Consider the following 11535-nt stretch of genomic DNA (forward strand, 5'->3'; position numbering starts at 1 on the left):
TTTTTTACAGCTTTTCTCCGTGATTTCAAACACAAGCAATTTTAAATTATTAAAGTACAATAATACAATGTACAACACATAGTGTTTGTTCGGTAAAGATTATTTTCACCAACTAATTATACTATTCAGTATATTTTTGTTACTATTTATGAGTCTTACTGCACTTTTTAGTACTATTCATGAGTCTCACTGTACTATTTCAGCTAACTTTTACCTTTATTTATAATGCTTTTAGTAAAATGTTTTTTGGGTCTCTTTTTGCATCAATTTTTTTTTTTTTTTTTGGTTTTTGGTACCAATTAAATATTTTGGGCTTTACTGGACTACTTCAAAATTTTGAGGAGCAGGGATCAAATTCTAAGATTTGGGGGGGGGGGGGGGAGCAGTAAGTGATTTTTGTGTGCAAATCATGCTTATATTACATATTATAAGCGAAAATTGAAAAAGCAAAGGAGGCCATGACCCCCCTTGGCCCTGCGTGGCTCTACCACGAGATTTAAATTATAAACATCTTCGTTAAAAACACCATAATATTGTCTACCATGAAAATACTAATACTAATTAGTTCTAAAATTTTAATCCATGTTGTGCATAATTCAAATCTCCACTTTCTTTGACCCAAAAAAAAAATCTCCACTTTCAATAATAATAATAATAATAAGTACCCAAAAAAAAAAAAACATAAACATCGTTTAAAAGAGAGTTTGATATTGAAAGCACAATAACGTGAAAATCACCTAGGATGTCATAGAAATCTAGCTGTATTATACAAGGTAAATTATTTGAGAAGTTAAGAACTACTCTATAACGTGAAAATCTCATTCAAGACTGTAAAATTCAAACCATTGGATGATTTAAATCCAATTTAATAACCAACTTATGGGTAAAATTTAGGTAAAGTACTCAAGTGTTATTTAGGTTCTCATCTTAACATTTTATCATGAAATTTTTTTCTTGTAGAATGAAAATATAATTTTTAATTAAATCACCACACGACAGAATTTTTTTTAAAAAAAAATCTAAAGAGAAGCACATGAAATCCTGGGCATAAGTTTTGTCTCTGAGTTATTCTATTAAATTGCAACACTACTATTAAAATAAGGAAAGGATAACAAAGTGATGCATATTTTCTTTGTTTAGTACAAGGATAGAGTTATTGGTAGTGACGGTTGCGGTTGACACACTTCACTTCCCGACCATACTTATTAACCACATACAAAAGAAAATAGACATGCATTGGGATTTAGATCCTCTAGAGTTCCTAGGGTACTCTACCAAGTAGAGTTCATTAAATCCTAACCACTCTTTAATGATTTAATGGTCTAGATTTTGCCATGTCAGCATTTCATTAACAATCATCTTAATTGTTTTGTTTACAACATTATTTTATTATTTCAAGAATATTATTAATGAAATGCTGACATGGCAGAATCTAAACCATTAAATCATTAAAAAGTGGTTAGGATTTAATGAACTCTACTGGTAGAGTACCCTAAGAACTCTAGAGGATCTGAATCCCATGCATTGACGTTGTTCCCAGAAGATCTGCTCCGATCTCTCACAAGATATACCTGGGAATATGCCACACTCTCCGTAAACTATCATTATTATTTCCTAGGATGAACAAAGACACTTGCACTGTCACCGTGTAATCAATTCTTTTTTTCTTTTTTCTTTTTTTTTATCTGAAAAAAAAAAATATTGTCCCCTTATTCATCCACTTCATAGCACGTATCAATATGTAAAACCATGTATACTATCAAAGTCTTATTGAGATTATCGCTCGAACAGCCCACTAAGTGAAACAATACATGGAAGACTTCTATCATTAAGTCACAATCCGGGTGGTGTATAATCAATCAATGCTTATAACTTTACTCGATGTTTCTTGTTATGTTGTCAGTTCAGTTGTGTGACGCATCTCTACCGCAATGTAATGACAATGAACAATTCCTAGCTCTTGTCATTGCCACCAAAAAGATTGAAGGCTACAATTTGTTGCTTCCAAGCCATATATATATAACCGATGTTACGTATATTTAGTTATTTACGTAGTGAAACAATTCTGCATTCAATCAAATCACTTACCATATTAGATGGAATAATTGCTGTTAAACACAGGCTGAGTTCTACATCATAACTTCTTGTGAAAGATATGAATAAAGGTCTGAGATTGACTAGAATTTGCACTTCGTGTCCGTCCATTTTTGGGTATTTTTTTCAGTTGAGGTGGCAAAAATTTTCCTATCTCACCTGATCTATCTTGTCTTGCGTGCATGTGTTTTATTAACTTAATATCTATACGACTTTACCTTAAAGACACAATAATTAATTATTTTTAAAAAAAAATTTCAAAAATTTCAAAAATATTAATAATTTTTTCAATTTTCAAGAAAATGTTTCAAAAAATGAATGTCTTAACCAAACTCATATCTTTATTAAGATGCAGTCAATCAATGCTACAAGGAGGGATAATACATTTTATTTACGTTGTTTAACTAGCTTGTACCACCCTTCTTGCATAGAACATATTTAAAAATACCCAAAAAAAAATGTATGAATTCCTACTTAAATTTAATACTATATATATATATATATATATATATATATATATATATATATTCACTTTTTAAAAACCATTGTCAAAATATCAACTTTAGACTAATCGGTCATTCTTGATAGCTCAATTTTAATGAAGAAAAAAAAGAGAGGATATTTTGTTGACCGACTTAATTATATATTTATTAGTGTTTACTTCACAACGTTACTTTTGTCATGAAACTTAATAGTGTTCATTATATATTTCAAAAACATTATTAAAATTTATTACATATTTAAAAATACCCAAAAAAAATGTATGAATTCCTACTTAAATTTAATACTATATATATTCGCTTTTTAAAAACCATTGTCAAAATATCATCTTTAGACTAATCGGTCATTCTTGATAGCTCAATTTTAACGAAGAAAAAAAAATGAGGGTAGTTCAATTTTAATGAAGAAAAAAAATGAGGATATTTTGTTGACCTAATTAATTATTTATTTATTAGTGTTTACTTCACAACATTACTTTTGTTATGAAACTTAATAGTGTTCATTATATTTTTCAAAAACATTATTAAAATTTATTCATAAGGCACATGTTTTGACACGAAAACTTTTTTTTAAACTAAGTTTACGCTTCAGTCAATGATAATTAAAATTTGGTTAGAAAAATTAGATTAATCTTAAAGGATTAGGATCCTGATCTCTTATACTGTGACTCCACCATGGACTTCTGAATATCTTTCCATCTATTTTGAAAAGTGTAAATTGGAATATATCATGTCATTAACAATTTAAACAGATATCAAAATGTATATAGTAAATATTTACTTAAATATTAATGATGTTTTAAAATATTATTTTTGTGCATACAAAATGAGTATATACTATGTTACTTTAAACAATAGTGCTTGTACTTTGTTGTTTAAAATATTCTATAAATTTAAATTCGAAACACTTTCCAACGTTTTTTTCCCCCTCATATGCCTACAAAAGGTGCATGCATTATCAAAATAATTGTAAATTTTACATAATATGCATTTTCCATCAATTGCTAATAAGCAGCATTCATCAACTTTTGAACTTGTGTCTCTATCGAACCAAAGATTAAGATGAGCCGATTTGTGGTTCATAAACCTAAGGCCAACCCAGCAATATTGGTGCTATAATAAATGAACTGTATTGTTTATAATTACCTTTTGACTTAAAAAAATAGTAATAAAAAATCTTTTTATGTCTATTTATTTCGCAATCCAGTAAACATGAAACCCAAATTTAAATTTGACTATTAAATAAGTTAAAAGTCAATTATAATTCGTTACTTATAAATATTATTATATATTTTTATATATACATGTATAAAAATATATTTATATAAATTCGATATTAAATTATGTAATTATATAAACTTGATATCGAATAATGTAAGTTCATAAATAAATTTGTAAGATATCTAATTTACAAGTTGATAAACAAAATCATGTATCTAGCTAGTTACCTCAAATAACCTATAAGATTTTTAACAAGCTCAATCTTGTTTGACCAAAAAAAGAAAAAGCAAAGCTTGAACAAACTCTAGCCAGTTTTACAAGAAAATGAACAAACTCAAACCTAACTCGTTATAGTTAGCTAACACTTCTGTACTAGTAATACTTGACTAGTTTACAACTTTCAATTGCCCGACTTGGATCGTTTATTACAATGCAAAAATCATGACTCCATCCAAATGTAAATTTAACCAACTGCAAAGAAAAGTTTTGATAGTTTTGTTCAAACTCCCAAGTTTAGCTACACAAAATAGAAAATTCTTGCATTGGTCTAAAAATAGGATAAGAGAGAATTTGTTTTCTTTTTCTTTTTCTTTTTCTCTCTGGATAAAGAGAGAATTCTTAGTCTTTAATCCTTTTTTTTTTTTTTTTTTTTTTTTTTTTGCAGAGGGTCTTTAATCTTTATACATAAGGACATTCCAACAACAAATATCTAGTCGCACACTCTAGAAACAAAAAAAAAAAAATGATAATTATAATGCCACGTCACAAGATCATGTATATCCATAAGATCATGTATATCCATATGCATACCAAAAATAAAAGTCTTCAAAATCTAGAAGTCTCCACAAATTAAAAAGAAGGATAATATTATTTAGTTATTTTTTATGGTTTTTGAGCGGTCACAGAAACAGCTAAAAAAATTTATAAAAAAAAAAAAAAAAAAACCTTAGCTAATGCCTAATCATGATCTTGTTCATCATGTTCTTGCAGATCTGAGAGAGAAAAACAACTCCTTGACTTGAAACTCAAGAGCCTCCTATCTTGCAATTTACTTGGTATTCTCTCTTGATGTTTTCGATCTTCTTGTGGTTTTTTCTCAGATGATGATGATGAAGAAGAAGGTGAGGAAGAAGATGAAGATGATGGGTACTCTTGCCGCTCTTGATGATGTTCATGGTCTTCGTCCTCATCTTCATCTTCGTTTAGAGCCAATAGAGGCATGGATTTAGGGTTGAAGGAGCTGTAAAAGGAAGATCTCCTTGTGTTCCACTTTGAAGCAATCAAAACCCTCCTCCTCTTGTTAAATGGGTTCTCTTGTTTCTCCAAATCCTTCACTGTACTAGCCACTTCCACTTCTGATAGATTAGCAAATGACTTTGATTTCCCACTAAAGTGATTAGATAATCCCCTCCTGTACATGTACCAAAAAACCCAAACCCATATCACAACTTGTTCCAAAAAAAATCGTAACTTTTTCATGAAGACACAATTTTTTCATACAATAATTCACATAGTAAATCAAAACAGATATTCCATTTGTGAAGTTGCAACAAAAGCAGAAAGAAATATTAACTGCTTTTTTTGTTACCCAACTATCAAACAGAAAATTAACGAAAAACACAAACTTGAAGATCAACATAATCACAAACTAAATAATTTCACACAAAAAAAAAAAAGCAAAATTTTCAAATAATTACTTGATGGGAAGAGAGTCTTCCAAAGAAGACAAAGAACCAAGTCCACGCTTGAAATTGCTCTGGACCTCCTTGGACGAAACGCCATCGTTTTCATCATCATCATCTTCTTCGCTATCATCGGGTACTCCGATCGAAGACGAACTCTCACACGATTCCTCATCTTCTTCTTCTTCTTCTTCCTCCTCCGGAGCCTTCCCGGGCTCACGGATCTCAAACCCCGACCCGACTTCGTTTCGGATCGCGGAACCCACATCACCGATCGCAGCTGACGAAACGACAACAGCGTACTTTGTCGTTGTCGGCGACGGAGACACCTCGATGCTAAACGTGGGACCTCCTAGTAGAACCTCCATCATTAACGGCACAAAAAAAATAATCAAACGTTCTGATCGAAATTGCTGTTTTGGAACTTTCTACAGATTTACCCTCCTCACCCTTGTCCTCTTCGTCTTCTTCTCCTTTTAGGTTTCCAGATTATAGGGTTGCTTCTCATCAATTACAAGAAAGACACAGGGTAGATAGGGTGCGCAGGATAAGGAGGAAGTGGGTGTAGGTTAATAAGAGTTTTACAGACAACAAGGATAAGGATTAGGTTTTTCAATTTTCAACATAGGAGAACACGAGGAAAGAGAAATAGGGTTGGAGCTAATTAATAGTTGTAGAATTTTAACACATGAATTTATATATATATATAAAAATAATAATAATATTAGAGAGAGAAAGAGAAAGAGAGAGAGAGAGATGTGTAAGCTATGTAATCCTATTAATATGCAAAAAGGAAAAGGCTAACGTCCGCCGGCATCGAAATAGGCACCAACGTCCTTTGACACGTTCGGGATTACGTGGCAAAGACAATGACCAGAGAAAATATATATGAATCTATAAAACTTATCCTGTTTCCTTTTGTTGGATCAGATCAAAAGCTTTGGGGGACTTCTCTTACTGCAAAACTGGTCCCCAAGCTTTTATAAATTTTGTACATGTATATCCACTTGTCTCCAATGTCCTTTTATTTCAATTACCCACTATTTTTCTTGTGGTTTATTAGTGGTTTAATAATAAAGTCTTTAATATTACCCTATCATATTTTTATGTTTGTTTTAAAAAAGTTTTAACTTATAGCGTCAGTTCTTGATGATAGTTCTTTATTATCAAAACAAAATATCAATCGGTGTTTTTGCAAATGGGGATCGAATCTCAAGTTTCTTATTCAACCATCAAAGACTTTACCAATTAAGCTAATTAGAATCTACATATTTTTATGTTTTAGGAGTTTTTAGTTTGGGTGGTGGCAAGTTTCACAATTACGTGGACCATCTCATGCCATTCATGACAAGTTTTAAGTGGATTAAGAGAAATAATTACTTGAACCTAAATTTTCAGTACTATTTTTTGCGTTTAACGATATATTTCACCAATTATAACTTATTCAGTATTTGTTTGACTTTCTTTATAAAACAACCAACGTTTAAAATAGAAAAAAAAAAAAAAAAAAAAAAAGTCAAACATATGATAGGTTGTAATTAGTGAAATATAAAGTGAAACAAAAAATAGTAAAGAGGATTTGTATTCATGACTACACCAACTAATAGAGTTAAATTATGTGTAGAAGTTATGGTATGTGGTTATTTGTGGTGTATCTTTATTTATATGGAAATATTACACTAATCAAGGCATTTTTAGAGGTTTATTGTGATTAAAGTGAAGTCAACTTGTATCTAGCATTAATTGTACACAAAACATATTTGGTTAGAGATGTACGATATCTTTATTGGCGTGGAAAAATTACCCAAATAAATGAGTTTCCATAAGTACTTTTTAGTATAAATGTGGGATTCAACTTTTTAGTAGAAATGTGGGATTTAAACTCTATAGGTATCTATTGAAAACCATTTGACAATAGCCAGCTATTGGAGACATCCAAAATTTCTGTAGAGACATGTTATTCAAATAGACACATCTTTATTAAAACCGTCTAAATTTAAAAACTCTCATTCCTAACTATCGATTTATAATTTTATACACATTAAAAAATAATAAAAAAATCCACCATATCCTCCAATCCATTCAAGGAAGGCACTTCATGACCAACAATCTCCTTTATTCGAACCCTTTGCGACCCTTGCATGGCATGACTCAACCCATCCATTGTGCTAGTAAGTGTCGCAATGATGCTCCAAGAGATATCATTCAAATCCACGAGGATATCATTGGAGTTTGTATTGGATATATTGTGAAATTTGGCATTTGTGGGGATTGGGTTCAAGGTTTTAGGGTTGAGCGTGTTATCTCAATGTGTATTTCATATAATAATCTTTTTGTTAAATTAATAATTAATTTGGTCGTTCAATTGTTAATTAGTTATGTTAATTTAGTTTCCTAACTTTTAAAAATCATAGGATCCATTTAAGCAAATGAGATATCTTAATAATGAAAATAATCAATTATGTTGATTTTAAAATTCGAGAGACTAAAATGACACCGTTATAAGTTAATGGAGTAAATTAAAACAGTTAATCATTGGTTAATCATTGAGAGACCAAATTGAAATTTACCCAATAATTGGATAACTAAATTATATAAAATCAAAATTTTATTCTAACAACAATCAAACTGAAAATATAAATTAAAATGTTGCCAAAGAAAAATGTAAGTTTTTAAAGATGTAATTTTTAAAGACCGATCCTATTTTTTAAAGACCGATCTTATGATATAGAAAGAAGAAAATACTTTGACTTTGCTGTTAGATATTATTTGATGTCACGAGATTTTATCAAGACTTGCAGCATGACCCATGAGTTAAGGCCACGTATTTATCAAACTATTTAATGAATTTATTTATATTGGATAAGCAAATAATGTATTCAAGTACTTTTTACTGAATTAATAAATTTAATTATATTAGGTAATGAGCCAAATTTTGAAATTCATATTCACAAATTATTAGAAAAATCTTGAGTAGATCATTGGGCCCTTTGTTTAAGGGTTAGCACTAGGATGGTTTTTTTTATTGGATGATAGATAGACGAGTTTGTGTTGTATTGAGGTAAGGTTATTCAAATAGATAGTTTTACACTAATTTGATCAATTTAATAATTTTATCAAAACCCGTAACCTTAATACAATTGTTTATTAAATGAGTTGACATGGCATAACCTATATAATGGACAATCTAAGAAAAATAGAGTGAAACAGAAGGTTTTTTTTTTTTTTTGGTAAAAGAATTAGAAACTTTAAAATCTCAATGAATAATTTATCAATAAAACCATTAAAATTTGTATAATATATGATCATCTTTCTTTCGAGAAATGAAAATTTATCGATTACAATTTTATTTATTGTAACTAAGAATGTATATGAATTTCCTCAAAAAGAAAAGAAAAGAAAAGAACGTATATGTTATCACATTATTTGTTTGTTTGTTTGCAATGACGTTATTTAAAATTTTATCATGGTAGTATATATCTAAATAAATTTTTATTTGAACCATAAGATAAAGTTATTTCAAATAAAATCTCCCTTTAGCATAATCATGAACAACCCAACACCGTACATTATATTTTGGGTAAATTAATTTTTAACCATTAAAGTTTTGGGCATATTTCATTTGAATCTTAAATTTTAAAAAAATATTTCTATCAAACCTTATATCACATCCTTTTTATTGACAATATTAAACATCACATATCCAACAAGTTTAAATGAAAATTATTTCAAACTTTGAGGTTTAAATAAAAACTATTTGAAACTATAAGGTTTAATAAAAAAAATTTAAAACCTTCAAGGTTCAAATGAAATAATTTGAAAGTTCAAGATTTAAACCGAATGTATCCATTGCTCTAAGATTTAAAAAAGTAATTTACCCCTCTTTTATTTTGGTCTTTTTTTATAATTTTTTATTTGTACCTTTGGTTTTATCCCTTCGAATAAGACAACAAGTGTCTTGTAACTAAAATTTAGCATGAGGAGAAAACTAAGAGACCAGTCTAATCAAACTATAATGTCTCAAATTGATCAATTGCTCCAAATAAAATCGATAAGGTATTCAAGCAAGTTGCATTGTAGTTTCTAAATCTACAAAGTATCAAGGTCGTGTCGCCAAATTAGCTATAGGTTGGTTGGTTGAGAGCAAAGATAGTGATTGCATAATTAGGTTTTGGTTTGGAATATTGACCATAGAGAGAAAAGCATAAAAGCAAAGCTACAAAAATCCATTGGGTTGATAAAGTTGTACTCAATTTAGTTGTGGACATTTTTTCTTTTCTTCTTTTTTATTTTTCGATAAACATTATAGGCTGCCACTTGCCAATATAAATATGGTCAAAAAAGATCGATATAACTAAAATCTTATCGAATCTTGAATGGATCAGCTCGCCTTCTAGTCGATCAGTCTTTGTCAAATACCAAATTTTTTGACAGGGCACCAAGAAAAAAAACTATAAAGAATGAAGAAATACACAGTCGAGTGGGGTCATCACACAAAGAACCGTACGGCTCGAATATTTCATGTGGATGATCCAGCTTGTTATATCCAAACATTGTTAATTATTCATGATTGTAGCCAGTTGCACTTGCACACATATGAACAGAGAGAGAGAGAGAGAGAGAGATAGGGTTTTTAGCTTTTTATTTAAGGCTAGGCTGTTAAATATTTTAACCATGGTGCGGTGGACTTTGACACATTGGCAGACAGAAATTCTAACCTAAACTTGTTAAATGTATATAATAAAAAGTAAACAATTCTAAAAAGATGCTCATTGGAAGAAATGGGGTCACTGACCAATGAATGTTTATCTTCGACTTAGCAATTTGACTGACTTGCCTTATCTTTTTAGATAAAACTATTTAACGATAATAATAATGGTTGGTGAAGAATTCTGATATTTCTAATGGATGTATCTAAAGATTAAATCTTTAGATCCCAAAAAGTATAACGTGACCTTTGATGCCAAGAAAAAATGGTCAACACAATCAACTCTCATTTTTATCATAATTACTATTGTCAACATTAAATTAGAAGATCTTTCTTTCATTTTATTCTTAATTACGGTTGTGAATTCCAGGGAGAATGGGAAAATTGGCATTAGTGCTGAACAAGTAATGCAATGTGTGACAGACATATTTTGTTGGGTTTTATTAACGTGTGCTTTAAGGCCTACATTAGTATATTATTTTAAGAAACCTGTTACAGAAAGATAAAAAAAAAAACAACTAACAGATTTTTTATTTTCTTATAAAAAAATTTACTAAAATGGATGATTAATGATTAACCAGACCCTATTTTGTTAGCAGTTTTAACTTCTAATTATGTAGAGAAATGTTAAATTTACAAAATTTTCAAAATAAATTCTTAAGTGACAAGTTGTTAGTAAGTATTACCGATAGGTAAAAAAAATAATTCCAATAGTGTATTTAAATTAGAATCAGTATCAACTTAGTATTTAAAATTTATTGTGAAAGTGCTATAAAAATGTTATATACAAAAATTATTTAATTGGGTTTCCACTTTCCAATAAAATTGAAGTTCCATTATTGATCGGTCAATGTGTTGGCTTGACACGTTTTAAACCCAAGGAAGGGATCACCTATCAAAGTGGTTTGAATTTTTGAACCGACATTACCTCAGGTATTCAGGATTCAACCTTAGACCCGTATGCAATCAACTCTTTGAGGTTGTTTCCTTATTCATGGCAAAGACCAATGCCTCGACATAACGGACCTCTTGTTTCAGTATAAAAGTAAAACAAATATCCAATCAAAAAAAAAAAAAGTAAAACAAGTACGAAACAAAAAAATATATCTTGGTAGATGTATTTTCTTTTCTTTTTTTTTTCCTTTTTTTTTTTCTTATTGGTTAAAATTGTATGAATCAAGAATTAGTATGGCAAAGTATGCCATGTGATGCAACAAGAAAATTGTCTAGCACATGTTTTGGCTTAATATGTCAAAAGTATAACTAGTTATATAACTTGAACAGAGGAAAATTCTAACACGCTTGAGTCTATGCTTCACATTGACTCAAT

At 29.6% G+C, this 11535-nt stretch overlaps 1 protein-coding gene across 1 annotated transcript; it reads right to left on the reverse strand.

Moving 5' to 3' along the window:
- Positions 1-4664: 4664 nt before the first annotated feature.
- Positions 4665-6284, reverse strand: LOC142613368 (protein OXIDATIVE STRESS 3 LIKE 4-like). Its single transcript, XM_075785693.1, has 2 exons — positions 5513-6284; positions 4665-5226 (listed from the first exon to the last, which is right to left on the reverse strand). Exons 1-2 carry the CDS (start codon positions 5866-5868, stop codon positions 4773-4775), a joined length of 810 nt encoding a protein of 269 aa, XP_075641808.1. The 5' UTR covers positions 5869-6284; the 3' UTR covers positions 4665-4772.
- Between the last annotated feature and the right edge of the window lie 5251 nt (positions 6285-11535).

Source organism: Castanea sativa, chromosome 10 (assembly GCF_040712315.1).
Source record: "Castanea sativa cultivar Marrone di Chiusa Pesio chromosome 10, ASM4071231v1".
Taxonomy (NCBI): domain Eukaryota; kingdom Viridiplantae; phylum Streptophyta; class Magnoliopsida; order Fagales; family Fagaceae; genus Castanea; species Castanea sativa.

Excerpts from the sequence above, each read along its gene's own strand:
- LOC142613368 (XM_075785693.1), bottom strand. The coding sequence starts at position 5,868 with ATGATGGAGGTTCTACTAGGAGGTCCCACGTTTAGCATCGAGGTGTCT. Across the intron at positions 5,227-5,512 it reads GAAGACTCTCTTCCCATCAA|GAGGGGATTATCTAATCACT; the intron begins GTAATTATTTGA and ends GTACATGTACAG.